Below are 17,773 nucleotides of genomic sequence, written 5' to 3'. Positions count from 1 at the left end.
ATTCCCGTCCATCGCCATTATTATCATCACTTGATTCGTAAACTTCGACTATCTAAAATTAATCACATTGATCTTAAGACATGAAATATCTGATCTGACTGCATGTCACCTGACATATAAATAGTTAAAGTCACTCTATACAACTAATATGATGGTCACATGACTTGCTTCTGTTGGAGTAAATTATGACGTGTTATACTTAGATTCATCTTTATTGACTAAAAGCTTGATTGTCCAACAAATACATCGTTGAAAAACATTGAACTGAAGAACTGTTTTCCTCTTTATTTTCACATCCTTCACCATGACAACCACTGCATGTTGTTACACAACTGAGGTCATGCTTCTTACATGAACAACTCCTTGTACCACATTGATTCTTCTTTGATTGCCATTTGCATCTGATAACCTGCAGGACACACTCTGGAGCAACTTCATTGTCCGTCATTATCGGCGAATAGTTGTTGTCCAAGTATAAGTTACTGCTTAACCATTTCCGAATGGTTACTTTACTTGGTGATGTGCACGAAGAGCATGATGATAAGCTGCTCTGCTTGTTGGTGGCATTTTTTCTGGTTCCAACACACCTTTGGTTGCCATACCCTTCTCCATATACTTTCTATGTCTAAAGTAAAATTAATAATGGAAAGTAGCCTATATGAAATAATAACTTTTTAGAGAGATGTTTAAAAGACCAAGGAAATCATCTTGAATTGCCTCTCTTCTTCGTTAATTTAGTTAACCCTTTGAGGACCACAAACTTTTGAGACATGTTTTATTGAAATATTGATGATTTTTACTACAAGTTTATCACTTTAAAGAGGTATTTGAAAAAAAATTAATTTTTTTTATTTCAAATAGAAGTTACGCTGTGGTACATAGCCTATGTGTACCATTGGTCTTTAAGGGTAATGTGTTTAGTATCATTGCTGGTATGGTTTTACACAGTGGCGGCTAGTGCTGTTTGTGAGCAGTGGGGCTGCAAAAAACCTAATAGTATTGCTTTGGAGACAAACTTTACTAGTATTGAGCTTAGTCTTGACTAGCCTAGCCGTTGCATACAAGGTTCAAGTGATTTTGAGATGCCCTAGCACTTCCTATAATCTGTTGAATACCCTAACTCTACAGCTAATAGTTTTACATTTATGGTTCATCGCTACTCTGCGAAATAAAAACTAGCTTCAAAAAGTCTGTAAAGTTATTCGGTTAGGTGGGGCTGTTTTCAGAGGCTCACTCGGCGACGACGACGAAAATCATAATTGCTTGTAGCCTACAGTATTGACATAATTCGCGCCAAATTATTGAAAATTTTTCAACCAGAAGTAATGCTATCGGTTAAATTTACCTTTGCATGTAGATCTAAAATACATTCTTAAAATATTACGTGTTATTTATATTAAAATTTCACAACAACAGTCTTAATTTATAAGTTTTTCCCACATCACTATATCCCTCCAACTCCATTAGACTAAAAGAATTTACCTTTCATGACCTTTGGTACATATGTGTACCACAAAAGTTTAGCATTGTCTAGCAACATTTTTTTTAAATTTTTTTATGGTTTTACTTTTCATCTACAGAAACAATCAATCGCATAAGCCGAACAGTGCATTATGTAACACTCTGAAACGTATAAACAATTCTAAAAGCTAACATTGAAGGAGGATTCCTGTTGTATCTTGTTATCTGTTTTTGATTTGTACAATAAACATCGTAGCATACTTTCATCGTATATGCTTTTCAAGCTGATTTCATAGCACATTACTTTAAAGAATAAAATAGGCTTTCTATGCACAGTTGCACACCATAACTTAAATACTGTAAAAAGTACACAGAAGGCGGCAATGATGTAGTTGCAGTGAAAGTACAGTAAACCACTCTTATAACCTCCATTCATTCGAATGAACTAAAAAGTATAAGAAACCATGCGGATTAAAATTCTCGTTTATATACCCTAGGTTATATGTGAGGTTTACTGTCGGAAAAATTAGCATACAGTATACATTGCAGATACGGAGTTCCTTCAATGTAGGTAGGCTACGGATTCTCAAAGTGCCAATTTCAATCACTGTTTTATCCAGTCTCGAGTAAAGTGCAGTATGCCGGAGTGGTTAGTCTAATGTTCACTCTCGACATTAGATCCCTTCACTGCAGAGTGCTTTACAATATGTAAAGTTTTGGCGGTAGCCTACTGCTAAACACTCGAACTGTAGGTGCGGTATCACATGCAACTCTTTGACATTGACGACCGAAGTAGTGTTCAAGAAGATCTGCTTTATTCTTACAAGTACATAATCTGCGCCATCAGCAAACCTTTCTCGAATTATCGCCGGTAAGGACAGGGACGATACGAGAAGAGCATCAGAAGCTTTACTTAGTAGCATCTTCTCTCTATTGACATCCCCAATTAAATCTGAAAATCAATGACCTATCATAAATAACATTTAGCAACGTGTGTTACAATTAGCACACGTGTTTATGACTAATTAACTATACATTACACAGGGATAGTGAATCTTCTCAATATCCGAGTATAGTAGCACTGTAGCAGTAAGCACCATATGCGTATTCAGGGGCGTTGACAGGGGGGTCTAGGTGGTACTTTTGGACCCGGGCCCGGAATATTTAAGGGGCCCGGATTTTAAAAATTCCCCGCGACTTCAAACATAATCAAGATCTTAATATAATTAGATCTGAAGGAATTGCCATCAGAGGTTAAAACTGCTATTTCAGCCGTCAGATGGTAAAGTACCGGGCCCCCTTCTGGGTACTGGGCCCACCATCTCAGGGGGCCTACTAGTAATAGACTTTTGCGTGTCAGTGACAACATGTTTTTAGCTGCTAAAGTTTACTGTGTGTACTTCCATTGAGAAGATAATTTAGGTCCGGTACCAATAAGATGCTGGGCCTGGGCCCTTATATCAAAATATCTCTAAAATCACCACATTATCTTGGTCGTTATTTTGTGATAGAATTTCAGGGGGCCCACAGGTAATTGACTTTTGCGTTTCAGTAACAATCTGTTTTTTAGTTATTAAAGTTTACTGCGTGTAGCCTACTTGTTCATTGACAAGATAATTTAGGCCCGGTGCCAATGAGATGCTGGGCCCTTATACCAAAACATCTCTAAAAACCACATTATCTTGAAAAGTTAAAATGTGACAACATTAGTAAAATTACCTGTATTTGAAATAAAACAGGTTGGTTGCAATTTAATACTTGAAATCAAGACAGGCCCAATTCCTACAAAGGTGTGTTTAAGATAAATGTGTTTTATTTATTTTGGTTGTTTATTTTTTCGTATTTTGTGGTAAAACTTTGGAATTGGCAACTGTTGAACTGAAACCGCTTTATGCACTGGTAGTGGTAGGGTCACCATACTTTGTGTGCTACTGTTATAGGTTAAACCACGAAGTAGACAGCTCATTTTAAAATGATTGTCATAAATGGGCAAATTATATAAGACATTTATTATTGTAACTGTCTCCGCCACCAGTGTAGCCAAATCGTTTGGCATCCGTTGGCTTCGATCAGTCTTTCAACAAGGTTGATAGGATCTCCATTCTGTTTTGTCCTTTGCGATGTTTTGCAATCGATGAAGATGTGGTGTGCTGAGCAAGGATCCCAGGCCAGCTTTTCTGATGTCAGATCTCAGCAGTTGTAATAAATTGGTACGGTTGGTATTGGTGCGTATTGGTATTGGTACATAACTTAATTGCAATGCCTTGTCTAAATTTTGCAAAAGCATAGATTGAAACCTTTCTTTAGCATAAGGTGAAAGCGTTCATGCTTTGTATGTAGGTTAGCTTCTCGTTAGCATAAATTTTAAGAGTCAGGTACGATTGATTTTGAAGTCTGCCAATAAGTAAACAAGACACATGAAATACTTTTTGTAATACTGGACTAGCTTAAAGTATGGTTGGTCTATTGATATCCCATTTAACAATAAAATATTTTTTCTACATCTACCGGTATAACTTGCAAGGTAAAAGTATTTTTTGAAGTGTCAGAAGCTGCATTAGGCTGTTGCACTTTTAGCTTAACGTTTTGGTTTTACAGGGTGTTTTGTTTTCTTAAGCTTTACTTCAAAGTGAATGTTACTGGTTTACAACCGGTAATCTAGTTCTAGAATGGTGTAACCTTGCTAGGTATGTACCAAGATTTCATTCAGCATTTCATAAAGAAGATGTCTTGTTTGAACTACCGACATTCTTGCTTTGAACATTTCAGATAAACAAAACTCTCAAAGAGGAATTCTTTGAAATGGCTGAACATAGAGGTTTGTCAGAACCTAGCAAACTTTGCTTTGCCATTAAATTGCAATTGGAATACATTCGTTTACTATGATTAGCAATGGTGCAGACGTGCTGCAAAAGATTTGCAGATGTTCCAAACAAGGGAATGTTTTTCTCCAAGCTCTTTGCATAGTTTTTTTTTTTTCAAAAGTTATGTTGAGTCAAATGTTAAACCTTGAATGTACCAGAAACCATGAAGCATTTAATGCGATCTTTACCCATGTCTTTAATTGCTGTGGTAAGAACCAGATAAAGTGATCAGCAGGCCACAAGCTTAAGAACGACCACCAAAAGTAAGACAAACAATTCAAAAACTGACCTCAAAGTCAAAGGTCAGCAAGTAATAAGCGAACATTGAGTAGTGTAATAGGTATATAATCAATTAACCTGCCTTTAACTGTAGGCCATAAAAATGTTTGTCTTATTTGTAGCCTGTTCCATTTGTGCAGTCATATTTTGTTTATTGCTAACAAATTGTGAACAGTATATAAACAAAATAGCATTTCTCATAGATTAATTAGCATTTCATTTTTAGCATTTACAATCCCGCAATTCTAAATATCCCTGACTTTACAGAGGTAGCTATCAGCAAGTGTAACCAGCATATTACATTTAGATACCAGTATAATAAGTATTTTATGACAGTTGCTAGTATTTTGTTTGTGATTTCAAACCGTTGCTGCTTTATGTTTCATTTCTTTCATTCCAAGCAAAGATGAAGCTATAACTTGATAGACCTGTGTTTACTATTAGTTATATTTCTGCTGTGTTCTGTACACTGCTGGGTTGATGATTGTTTATGAAGTTATAAAAGTTTAACTAGGTAGTAGTTAGCCGGTATTGTGCACTGTGCAGTAAGCATTATAACATTTCATTAAGCACCAGTAACCTATGAAGGCTTTCTGAGTACTGCAAAGTTGTCAGTGAGTGATGAAGCTGTTAGACCTTACCTAGAAACCTATCAACTAGTGTTACACTGTAAATATTGCTCCGTTTTGTTAAAGATCATAGTAATTTTCTTATGTATGCTGTGATTCCTGTGAAGTAGTTGCAACATGTGATGAAGTTATTAAACTTCATCTACATAAGTCAGCACTCATGCACCATTTCAATAACAACTGTTTTTAGCATGACCAATGGTGTTTGCATATGAAAAAATAATTACATTTAGAAAAGTTAATTCAACAGTTAGATTACAGCAACTGCTGCTCATAATAATTGTGCTTCTTAAATTCAGCAACCACGATGTTTCAAAAATAAGGCAATTAATAAAAAAAATGTTTTAGTGAAATATAGCATGATTAACAACAGGTTTCTAATAATAGTGTATCTTGTGTGAGTAGGCCTAGTTAATAAACCATGTACGCCATTCTGTGCTGTTATGGATTAACACTGTTCTGTTGCGAATTGAAAGTATATCACTAGATTAGTAACTATTGTTTTCATCGTACTTAAGTTCCTGATTATGCACATTTGAGTACACTTGAGTTTTCATGTTAGCATTTTGATTGGGTACTTGTTAGCTTTTTGAAAGTATTGTAATGTATAGGTGAGTGGTTTAATCAATCAATCACTGGTTTATTTTTTTTCACAAAATATCACACCAAATGCACTGGTACATTACATAAAAGTGAGATAGGAAAGAAGCGAAAGACCTTATGAGGTCACCAAGTCAGCCTCCACCTCGGCGATCCTATAAGGCAAAATATAATTACCACTTGGTGAAAGTGTTAAAATGTTGTTTGTTAAAGCATTTGTGAATTCACTTTTTTTTGCACTTCTAAACTGTTTTGCTATGTTATGGCTATACATTTAAAAATAATAGGTTAATGAAATTTCAAATGCCAATTGTAATTCTTGGAAAAAATTGCTTCCAAATGTAGGTAACCAATTTAAAATTCTCATAATTTGGTCAATTTTTGTTCGATATAAAAAATTGTATGAACTCAATGTGATAAGCATGTCATATTTTTATACCAGCTTCTACTGTGTGATATAAGGTCTGGGTTGAATGACCCATACGCTTCATGACCGTTGCCAGTATGTTTATAAATCGTTAACACTTTTGGCTTTCATTGCAAGCAAAGGTGTAGCTATGACTTGATAGACCTGTGTTTGCTCTTATTTACATTTGTATTGTTTTCTCAACTGGTGAGAAAGTCTAGTGAAGTGAACCACCTTTCCATATCAGTGCAGTTAATATACACACTATATTATCATAAGTCTGCTTGCCAATAAGGGGCTCAAAATTATTTTGGCCCCGGGGGCCCACAAAGAGCTTAACACAGCACTGCACTTCAGCTTTCTGGTGGTCAAATAGCCACTTCAGCCACCAAACAGTAAAATAAGAATTTAGTTTAGTCTAGTATAGTGATTTCCCTAACCATGAATATTACCCGAAACACAAATTTCAACATAAACAGGTTAATATTTGTTTAAAGTCAAACTGAAATGGCACAGGTAAGAAGATTGCTATCCCTGTTTCTGCACTAAAAATTGCATTGCACTGCACTAAAAACTGCACAAAACCGCTTTTCAGATTGCAGCAATCAGCAAATGTTTGATCGAGGCCCAAACACCTTTCCCAAATCAAACTGAAAACTTTCTGACTGTCTGCACTACCTTTGCTGTAAATTCTCTTCTGGTGAGCCTAGAATACTCTAGCGCCATGTGATAAATAAAAGTTCAAAAAAGCAACCGCTAGATAGAGATAGTAAGTTTTGCGGTTCAAGAAATTTTAAGATTGCGCAAGATTTGTTAAATGACCATGCTTAAACGACATCAATAAAAGTTTGTACACAACCTTTATTTTCATAACATAGTCGATGAAGGCCGAAGGGGGCCCGAAAATAAATTGGTACCGGGCCCGAGAAATCCTGTCAACGGCCCTGTGCGTATTGCTTAAATTTAAAAAAGCATATTATATTTGTGACATATTACGTGATTCACTAGGCATAAGCTCTAAATTTTTACTAATGTCAACCATCATGCAAAATGATCATGACATACAACATAAAATTACACTACTTTATTGTGTTGATCTTACCTGATGAAACTGTTTTGCCCACTGTGCTGTTGAAACAGAAAACCTTTTATTTTCACCACTTGGAACTTTGTACAAACAAAATCCCATATTTGTAGTGCTGTTACATTGTGGTAAACAGCAGTTTATTCCACCACATTTACGCTTAACTTGTGACATTATCAAACTAAATAATCATAACTAAGATAATTCACAATCCTAAATAGCGTACAGCATTTGATTATGAACTGTAATGCTAATAACAACAAAAAATAATTGCTAACAAAGGTAGTGGTTAACCGGTTACTGCATTAGTGTCTGCTAGTAGTCTCAAAGTAGACTAATTGACTTTCAAAAAATGGCATGCTTAAGATAATAAAGAAAAAGAAATTACACCGGAAAGGAAATAAACAAAACATAACCTTTATCAGCATAACTGCCTTAACTGGTACATTCAATCAAATTTCCGGTCTGTACATAATCAATAAAGATGCTATAGGCCTATTATGTCACAAACCAGGTTCCTTAAATATGGAACAAGTTACGGTATTTAATTCTGCTGTATCTTCCCTCAGCCTAACTAGTTTTAAGTTAAATCTCGGGACTTTTAACCTTTGTGACATTGTTGCTTTAAATTACTGAACCTGCATACTTACCGGCACTAGCGTACGCAGGGGGGGGGCCATTGGGCCATGCCCCCCCCCCCTTAAGATGTTGTGTGACGTCACGATATTGAGAATGATGCTTTTAGTCTCTTTATGCTTGGGAATGATGCTTTCAGTCTAAAAAAAACTTGCCTAATTGTAAACAAAACTGAATTAAAAGAGCGAGTTTTGCCAATACCAAACATTCAAACATCTCAGCCAGGAATTAGCAACAAGAAAACGTAGAGACTTAGCTTTATTTCCGAAAAATGCCGAAGAAAACATGATCTTATCCTTTTGCTATGCCACCTGACACCACCATTTTACAGGAATATTCATACCCACATTTTTGTTGAAAATGCTCTCAGAATGCACCAAATTCAAAGTAATTTTTCAAAATTTTCTGAGGGAGGCCCCCCAGACCCCCCGCCGCTGGGTGCCGTCTTAGGCGAAAACGCCGTCGGGCTTCGCCCGCCGGTCGTCAAACCCACCCTTCAAAATTTCCTGGCTACGCTACCGTTAATGCCCCCCCCACCCCCCTTGAGAAAATCCTGCGTACGCCACTGCTTACCGGTACTGTACGGTAGCCTACTCAAAATTGTCTTGCTAATGCTCTTTATTTACAAATTATTTTTGAGAGTGGCTATTTTGAGTGCCACAGATTGAAACCTATCACCTTTTTGTTGTATCACTAAATGAAACAACGTTATACACTTTTTTTAAATAACTGTCAACTGAATTAGTTGATCAATCAATGTTTTTGGAAATGATGCTGGCTATGTGGCAATCTGCTAATTACGGTACTAATTTCAAGCCTACTTCAGCTTAAAGCTTCCACAAATATTTAGTAATTAAACCCTTCAATTAATAAGCTGCTGTGTGTACTTGGTGCATTGAAACTCGTGAACTTTAAAGACCATTACTTCAAACTATAAACTATTCCATTCCTTAGTGTAGAAACCCTGTCTACAGAGACTATTTGAAATGAGCACTAGCAAACTTGTATAAAAATGCAGTTTACTATGAAAGGGAGCTAGCAAATATTTGCAACAAAGACAAAAAACTTGGTCACCCAGATCGTACATGGCCAAGAGGCATAAAAGAAAGAAAGTACACAAAGATGAAAAAACAAAAGGTTCAAACCTAGGCAAATACCAAATCACCAGGTAACACCAAACAGGAATCAGAGAACAATAGCCAACAATGGCGTTTATGACAAATTAACTTGGTTCTTTTAGCATGTGATCAAAAACTGATTTAAATTTAACAATGTTCCAGTGCTGAAACATAAAAACAATATTAAAGGATTAAAACACACATTTACTTACAGTACTCCTTCCATGGCGGACAAAAACCAAAACTAAATTTATCGAAATCTACAAGGCGTCAGGCGTGCCTTGCGGAAGGCGGTGGAGAGCACCAACAAAACAAAAAAGGGAGCAAAGAAAACTGGCCGCTACACCCGCCCCAATGTAACCATGCCATCAAATGGTTATATTAAAGTTAAAGTACACACACAGAAGTGTGGCCATCATCCAAAAAAAAAGGTTACAAAGAAAAACATTAATGTATGATGACGAGACAGGCTCTAGCGCTACACACAAGATCAGAACAGGCCAACGACACAAAAGTTTGGAATACAATAAAAACGCATGCACACACATAGGCCTAATGGAAAACAGCGATCCACGGCCTCCAACAGGCAAAGTTTTCGCACATCTCGACGGTAAGCCGAACTTGCAGTTTTAATCTTGACAGTCCGCACCGTACCGTGCTCGTCGGGGTAAGCTTCGATGACACGCGCTTTGGGCCACAGTCCTCTCTTCAACGATTCGTCGACCATCAAGACTAAATCACCATCGCGAAGATTCCTGGCAGGTTGGAGCCAACGCTGTCGCACTTGTAGTGTTGGCAGATAACTCTTTACCCATCGATTCCAGAACTGACTGGCGAGGTAGTTCACCAGTCGCCAGGACCTCTTGTAGCCATCTGACTTCAAAAATTCGTCCGGTGGTAAAGAATTGTCTATCTTCCCAAGCAAAAGGGCGTTCGGCGTCAAGGCGTCCATGTCGTCCCAGTCGGAACTCACTGGTGTCAAGGGCCGCCCGTTGAGAATTCGCTCCACTTCAGTAACAAATGTCAGAAGTTCTTCATCATCTAGAGCCTTTTCATCAGATAATGCACATAGGATTTTACGAACCGATCTTATCATTCTCTCCCATACGCCACCTTGATGGCTCGCGGCTGGAGTGTTAAATTTCCATTCGATCCCTCGACAACTCAGCTTGTTGGCAATTAGGCTTGCATTCATCTTCTTCAGACCTTCTTTGAGCAAGCGGTCGGCGCCAACAAAGTTGCTGCCATTGTCACTGACAATCTGATTTGGAGTACCACGGCGACAGGTAAACCTTTGCAAGGCTTGAAGAAAAGAAGCAGTTTCAAGAGAATAAGAGATTTCTAAGTGAATGGCTCTAGTGGCCAGACAGGAGAAAACACAGATGTAACGCTTAACCATGCTTCGACCACGTTTGACGAGGATAGGCCCCATGTAATCTACCCCAGTGCACGAAAATGCCGCATTTCCGGGAGCTACGCGGAACTCTGGAAGGGGTGCCAATAGCTGTTGGCCACGAGAGGCGCCAATGCTGCGACATTTTAGGCATTTCCTTAAAAACTTTTTTACTGATGAGTGGCCCTTAACAATCCAAAATTTTTTACGGGTGGCATTAAGTGTGTGTAATGTGCCACAGTGTCCCTCTCTACGATGGAAAAAATCTACAATGAGGCCTGTGACATGATGATTACTAGGCAAGATAATGGGGTGCCTCATTTCCAAGCAAAAAGGTGATCTCTGCAGACGACCCCCAACCCATAAAATGCCATGCACAATGATGGGACAAAGCTTGCGCAGAGGGGAGAACTTAAGGTTCACAGTAGGGGTATGACTTGAAGCATTAAAGGTCTCGTGATCAGGCAGCTGCGCCATCTCTCTAGCAAAGGTCTGCTTCTGCACAAGCCTCACTATGTCATCTGCTGCTTCGTCTAGCTCCTGGGCCGTCAAGTTTGCTTTACTTGGTTCCTTAAAAGTACTTCCCTTGACCTTAGATTTTAAGAATTGCTTGAAACGTCGCATCCAAGCCACAGCTCTTTTAAGGCGAAGGTATGAGGAGAAGTGATTCAACAGGCGATCCAGCGCGGTGGTATGATCGTCAGACTGCATGGTTAATGCATTGATGCGATACTGCTTTTTCAACTCGGGATCACTGCTTGCCACAGAAGGCACCGGATTGGGAAAAGAAGGCCAGCCAGTTTCACTCATTTTTAAAAAATCTGGACCCGTAAACCAGCTTCTAGCTTTGTCAACTAAGTCCGGCATGATACCCCTAGAAGCTAGGTCACTTGGATTGTCTGTGGTATTGACATACCGCCATTGAGAAGGTTCTGACCCAGAGTGGATGGCAGCAATTCTGTTAGCAACAAAAACCTGAAACCTAGTTGAAGTATTTTGAATGTACTGCAGCACCGAAGTTGAATCTGTCCAAAAGGTTGTGGTACTGATCACTACATCAAGCTCTTTCCTGAGAAAAGTAGCAAGTTTTACTCCAACCACAGCAGCAGTGAGCTCCAACCGAGGAATGGTCTGAGACTTTAAAGGGGCTACTCTCGACTTTCCCATAAGAAAGGAAACCTGCACATTGCCACAACTGTCAACCACTCGCAAGTAAGCCACTGCGCCATAACCTGTCTGACTCGCATCACAAAAACAGTGTAATTGAGCATTGTCAACTGCTAAACTGGTATTGCAGAGGCAGCGTGGGATAGAGATGCCCTCCAACTGAGGGAGGCGACTAAGCCATTGTTCCCAGATTTTATGCTGATTTGACGGAATAGTCTCATCCCAACCCAGGCCATCAGCACACAACTTTTGCATGAGTACCTTCACAGGGAGGACAAAGGGCTGCACGATGCCTAAAGGGTCATACAATTGGCTAACCATCGATAGAATTCCACGACGGGTGGCTGGGCGTGGCTGAATGTTGACCTTAATGACAAGACTGTCTGTCTGGGTGTTCCAGTGCACGCCCAAGGTCTTCTCGTCCTCTGTTGCCTCCAAGTCCAAGTTGATGCTGGCTGATGAACAGTCTTCACTTGGAAAGGCCTCTAGTACCTTACTCGAATTGCTTCGCAGATTTACAAGATCAAAACCACCACACTTTAATAAGGCCCGCAACTGAGTTACAATCAGTACGGCTTCAGGGACACTTTTAAAAGATTTGAGAAAGTCATCTACATAGAAATTTCGACGAATAGCATCTAACACAACAGGTCCCATGTTCAGCATGTTGTCAGTTGCAACCTTCCTTAAAGCAAACCCACATCAACTGGGAGATGAGACTGCACCGAAAAGATGAACCAGCATTTGATAATCTTCTGGGTCCCTAGACAGGTCGCCATCAGGCCACCAAAGAAACCTAAGGCTGTCACTATCGTTAGGGGGCACCAACACCTGGTGAAACATTGATTTTATGTCCCCTACCACCACAAATGGATTAGTGCGGAAACGGTTAAGAACTCCAACAAGGTTGCTGGTGTGGTCTGGTCCAGACAACAATGCCCCATTCAATGATTTTCCTTTGTACTGGGCTGCGCAGTCAAAGACAACTCTGAATTTTCCACTGGTTGAATAGTGGGGAATGTACCAGGTTTTATTTGTTGGTGCCAATCGGTCTTCAGGAACCTTTTGTGCATGTCCGTTTATGATATACCCAGAAAGTTTATCCTTGTATTGTTGAAATAACCCATCATCTTTTAGAAATCTCTGCTTTAAATACATCAATCTCTTGTAAGCTATAACACGATTGAATGGTAACTCTGTGTTTTCTGACTTCCAGGGCAAGGCAATCTCATAGTGGCTTTCTACTCTTTTTACTGACTTCTCCATTAGCGAAACAGCCTTTTTGTCATTGATGGAAAGAGAAAAACCATCAACGTCAGGACCATCATTGAAGTCATGGTTATACATACGTTCCATCTGAGCATGGAGAAGAGAGCTGTCTTTATGGATGAAGTTAACATACGCCAAGCTACTGTTAGGAACTTGGTCATTAATCGGGCCTACCAGAGTCCATCCAAGTTCAGTCTTCAATGCTACAGGATCTCCAAGCGGACTTTCTCTGCACTCCAGTGAACGGTGGGCAACTTGAACATCTGCACCGATCAAGATTTCCACTTTCTCACCCACAAGCTCTGGGAATCTCACATCGTTCAAGTATGCCCGTCCTTCCGTGTCCCTCATTGTAGGGATGCTGTCACTTAACTCTGGTAGGTTCGCAACAACAAGTACATTTTTCAAGGGCACCACAGTGCTCTCATTGATGCCTTTAACCAAAAAGGAAAGCCTGTATCCTTGCTCTACACAGGTGCCATTTACAGTAGAAAGAGAGTACTTCACACTTTGTCCTTTCATTTGCAGCCGATCCATTAAACTAGTGGAGCACAATGTGGTATTAGACCCCTCATCCAAAAACGCATATGTGTTAATACAATGCTGGCTATCACTTCCATACACTGTGACAGGAACAACCTTTAACTTCACCATACCATCCCCTCGGGAACACACATCGCTACTTGCACAAGTGACCGCTACGTCTTCAGTACCACCTTCAATAATCACGTTCGTGGCCACCCTTGGATGCCCTTCATTCCCACCATGCAAGGGGCCTTGCTCTCCTTCTCTCTCATGAGATCTTCCGTTATGAAGCAGGGAGTGATGTTTCTCTGGACAAATCCCACACTTGCTATTGCTTTGGCAACGGCGAACGAAGTGGTCTCCTAGACAGTTGAAGCACAACCGATGGTCCAACACCAACTTCCATTTTGATCTCTGGGGCATATGCTGGAATGTTTTGCAGTCAGCTAACATGTGATTTTCGCTGCAGACCATACAATTAGATCTCTCTATCGGTGCGCCATGGGTGAAGTATGAGGATGCTCCTGTACTCCGCCAGTTAGATGCATCCGGCTTCATTTTATCTTTCCTTTGTCCAATTAATTGACCAAGAAAGCTTCGGTCAACTTCGGCGCGAGCTTGAAGAAACTCCATGAGGTCGAAGAATTTAACCCGGTGACCGGCTCCTAACAGCGAACTTGCTTTGCTCGCAAAAGCCTGCTGCAGATGGACTGGAAGCCTGCTGAAGATCTTTCCAATTGTCTGTTGTGTATCCAGATCAGACATCTCATAACCCTTGCAAGCCATTTCACAATTTCTTATCTCCCTGGCCAATCTGTTTATACCAGCAGGATCATTGGCCCTGATTGGTGAACCTTCAGTTAACTTGCTTACATAAGCACCAACAATGGTATGCCGTTGGCCATAGTGGGACTCCAGTAACTTCCTTGCTTCTTGGTAGCCACGGTCAGAAGAGAAACACAGTACACAGCTCGCAATGCAATCTCTTGCATCACCTGTACAGGAAGATATAAGTCGGTCCAGTTTAATAGCTGGATCCAACACACCTCGTATGACAAAGGAATCAAAATGAGAAATGAATTGATGGTACTTAGTAGGCGTACCATCAAACAATTCTTCCTCACGCAAGGATTGGCTTTGATATTGCATGGAACTAGCCATGCTGTAAATAGTGTTGGCTAAGGAATGTGACTCACCAAGACTGGGTGCTTGTAAGCTTGACCCACAAGGCGTACCGCATGTGGCAGAATTGACAGATTCTGGTGTCCATGAGTGGTAAACACCTGACGACTGTTCACCAGGTGCAGGTACTGGCGACTGCTTGTCGTTTTGGTGAGACTTTGGGTCGTCGCGACAAGATGTCCAACTTTCAGGCCTCCCCCCTGTTTGGTCGAGAGTAATAAAGTCACTTTTATCGGTCGCTTTGGGGGATTTTTTAAAGACTTGTTTTGGATCTGTTTGACTCGCAGACACGGATGGAGAGGTAGATTGGTTTTGGTTAGGGGCACTTAGCTCATACTCTAGATATGGCTTCACGAGCCAATCTTACGCATTCTTTCCCTGGTGCCGCTAGAGAGACAAAAGGGTTTATAATAATAAGTAATAATAATAACAATATTTATATAGCGCCACATCCACAGTCAAACTATGCTCCTGGGCGCTGTACATGACAATGGTGATAATTAATACGGTACATTCAGTCATAATGTTCATTGAAATAGAACGTTTTCAAGCGAGCTTTGAATTCATTTAAATTTGCAGCTTCTTTCACACAAATAGGCAAATGTTGTTTTGTATATGTCGCACACCGGTTATCCATTGCCAGTTTCAGTGAATTCAACCTCTCACACTGAGCTCTGACAGTGGATTTCCTTTGCATGTGCACATTGTCCGAAGGAATGGCACTCATAAGATCCAAGCAAGCACACATTGTGTTACTATGACTATCGAAAAAATCTTTTTCTAGTTCTCTGACCTTAGGAGCGCTAAAACCATCAGCTATGGCAGCTAAAACATTTCTTTCAGATTCGAGCAATCCCCTCATTTTAGTATTGTATATTGCTTCTAACTTGGAAAGTCTACTACCAAAGGGGCAATTAGGAGTTGTCTGATACATGTTTAAATGAATTCAGACCTAAAGAAGTAGTTTAAACTTTAAACAAACAAAAGATATGTCCTGCTGTTAAATTTAAATGATGTAGAAACCCTGTCTACAGAGACTATTTGAAATGAGCACTAGCAAACTTGTATAAAAATGCAGTTTACTATGAAAGGGAGCTAGCAAATATTTGCAACAAAGACAAAAAACTTGGTCACCCAGATCGTACATGGCCAAGAGGCATAAAAGAAAGAAAGTACACAAAGATGAAAAAACAAAAAGTTCAAACCTAGGCAAATACCAAATCACCAGGTAACACCAAACAGGAATCAGAGAACAATAGCCAACAATGGCGTTTATGACAAATTAACTTGGTTCTTTTAGCATGTGATCAAAAACTGATTTAAATTTAACAATGTTCCAGTGCTGAAACATAAAAACAATATTAAAGGATTAAAACACACATTTACTTACAGTACTCCTTCCATGGCGGACAAAAACCAAAAACTAAATTTATCGAAATCTACAAGGCGTCAGGCGTGCCTTGCGGAAGGCGGTAGAGAGCACCAACAAAACAAAAAAGGGAGCAAAGAAAACTGGCCGCTACACTTAGTAATTTGAAAACTCACATCATCTTCTAACTACTTGTGGTCATGCTAACCTAAGCCTCAGAAAAGTAGAACAAACGAATTTTTTTAGATAATAACTACAACTAACATCCTTAACATTCTACATTAGTTAAAAACAAGTCTGCAACCACAATATCAGGCACAGTTTCACCGTTGATAGTCGACAATATGCCTGCATTTGCATACCTTCCAGGCAGATTCTGTGAGTTGACACTATCTTTCCTAGGTGGCACTGTAAACAACAATCTCAAAACATGACTTTCCAGACTATGTATATAGTGGTTCTGATATTTTACTAGTTCATGCTACGATTTGATGTTGTCCCTTGATTTTGATCAGCCGCCAGAAAGTTAATCTGTGTTTAGTCGTCGACGACGACGACGATATAGTGGTTCTGATATTTTACTAGTTCATGCTACGATTTGATGTTGTCCCTTGATTTTGATGCAGCCGCCAGAAAGTTAGTTTGTGTTTTGCTTCCAATCGCCAGAATCTTCATAAAGCAGTCCATGCGGAACGAGAATGTGACGTCATCACAAGCAATCCATACGTCAACTTGAAAACGAAGAAAGTTTTATTTAAACAAACATCAAAAAAATATATTAAAAATAAAGTTGTTTTGCTGTGCCAAGTTTCAAGTAAATGCATACGGTAGGCACTTTAACAAGCAGATTTCTAATAAACCACGAACCAATCAGAAGTTACGTTGTTCTTGACGTCATCAAGGTTGCGTTTAGGAAGAATAAAGAAAAAATGCAAATTCTAGCTAAATTAAATCAATGCTTTGCCATCGGTTGACTTGGCGCATTGGGTTAGGGCGGTGGTGGTCATTATATTGACGTGGGTTTGATTCCCACCTCTGCTATAGCTCTTTTTTCTTCTGTAATTACCAGATAAAGTTCAAAGTAATAATCAATTCTCTGGCTGAATGCTGGAATGGTCAACAATTGGACAGACAACGTAACATCTAATTGGTTCGTGGTTGGATTGGACAGAAGTCCATGGATTGGATATCTGCATGTTAAAGTGCCTTCCAATGCATACAACCATATAGCTACGCTGTTAGCCTTCAAACAATGTTACGCACCACTGAATTTCATATCTATATGTAAGATATCGATGGTACCGGTACTGTAAGACTACCGGTACTTTACGGTGTGTCTTAGTGGTTTTAATGCTTTTGGGCAAGACCTTCTTATCAATTGCAGGGTAAGTCATAAGAAAGTTATATCAATATGCACATCAAGTTTTTTGTAGTAGTTTTCGAAAGCTTGGGTCATATGCTAGATGGGGTTACTTTGAACACTGTTCAGACTGTGATTTGAATGAAAATGACGATACCAGTAGCCTACCGGTACCGACACAGCTCGCAGAGTGTCAGATGCAGTTCTTGGAGTGCTCAGAATGATGAGGGGTGTAGATGAGGACAGACCAAAGAAGAGAAGAAGATCAATGTCAAGGGAAAAGCATCACATGTGATGAGATAGCAGAAGCAGGTGAGTACCAGAGCACATACCGGTAACCATTCTTTTATTTCTGTAACCCTGTGCTTTTCTAGTTTTGTTGCAAAAGGTTAAATAACTTAATTTTATGTACTAGTACTGGGGTGCAACCT

General features: G+C 39.6%; 2 protein-coding genes across 2 annotated transcripts; both read right to left on the bottom strand.

Moving 5' to 3' along the window:
* Positions 1 to 9,567: 9,567 nt before the first annotated feature.
* On the bottom strand, positions 9,568 to 12,303 carry LOC145766617 (uncharacterized). The gene has a single exon (XM_082578332.1). It carries the CDS (start codon positions 12,301 to 12,303, stop codon positions 9,568 to 9,570), a length of 2,736 nt encoding a protein of 911 aa, XP_082434458.1.
* Positions 12,304 to 12,339: 36 nt separating this feature from the next.
* On the bottom strand, positions 12,340 to 15,475 carry LOC145766616 (uncharacterized). Its single transcript, XM_082578330.1, has 2 exons — positions 15,280 to 15,475; positions 12,340 to 14,813 (listed from the first exon to the last, which is right to left on the bottom strand). The coding sequence occupies exons 1-2, from the start codon at positions 15,473 to 15,475 to the stop codon at positions 12,340 to 12,342; spliced, it is 2,670 nt and encodes an 889-aa protein (XP_082434456.1).
* Positions 15,476 to 17,773: the final 2,298 nt, after the last annotated feature.

The sequence above is a fragment of the Aplidium turbinatum genome, chromosome 3 (genome assembly GCF_918807975.1).
Source record: "Aplidium turbinatum chromosome 3, kaAplTurb1.1, whole genome shotgun sequence".
In the NCBI taxonomy this organism is placed as follows: Eukaryota; Metazoa; Chordata; class Ascidiacea; order Aplousobranchia; family Polyclinidae; genus Aplidium; species Aplidium turbinatum.
The sequence above is the reverse complement of the archived record's forward strand: the minus strand, read 5'-3'. Positions and strand labels throughout refer to the sequence as shown.

Bases quoted from the DNA above. Each gene is read 5' to 3' on its own strand.
- LOC145766616 (XM_082578330.1), bottom strand. From the start codon at position 15,475: ATGAGGGGATTGCTCGAATCTGAAAGAAATGTTTTAGCTGCCATAGCT. The intron at 14,814-15,279 runs GTGAGAGGTTGA...TCGACCAAACAG, and splicing joins ATCCACTGTCAGAGCTCAGT to GGGGGAGGCCTGAAAGTTGG.
- LOC145766617 (XM_082578332.1), bottom strand. From the start codon at position 12,303: ATGCTGAACATGGGACCTGTTGTGTTAGATGCTATTCGTCGAAATTTC.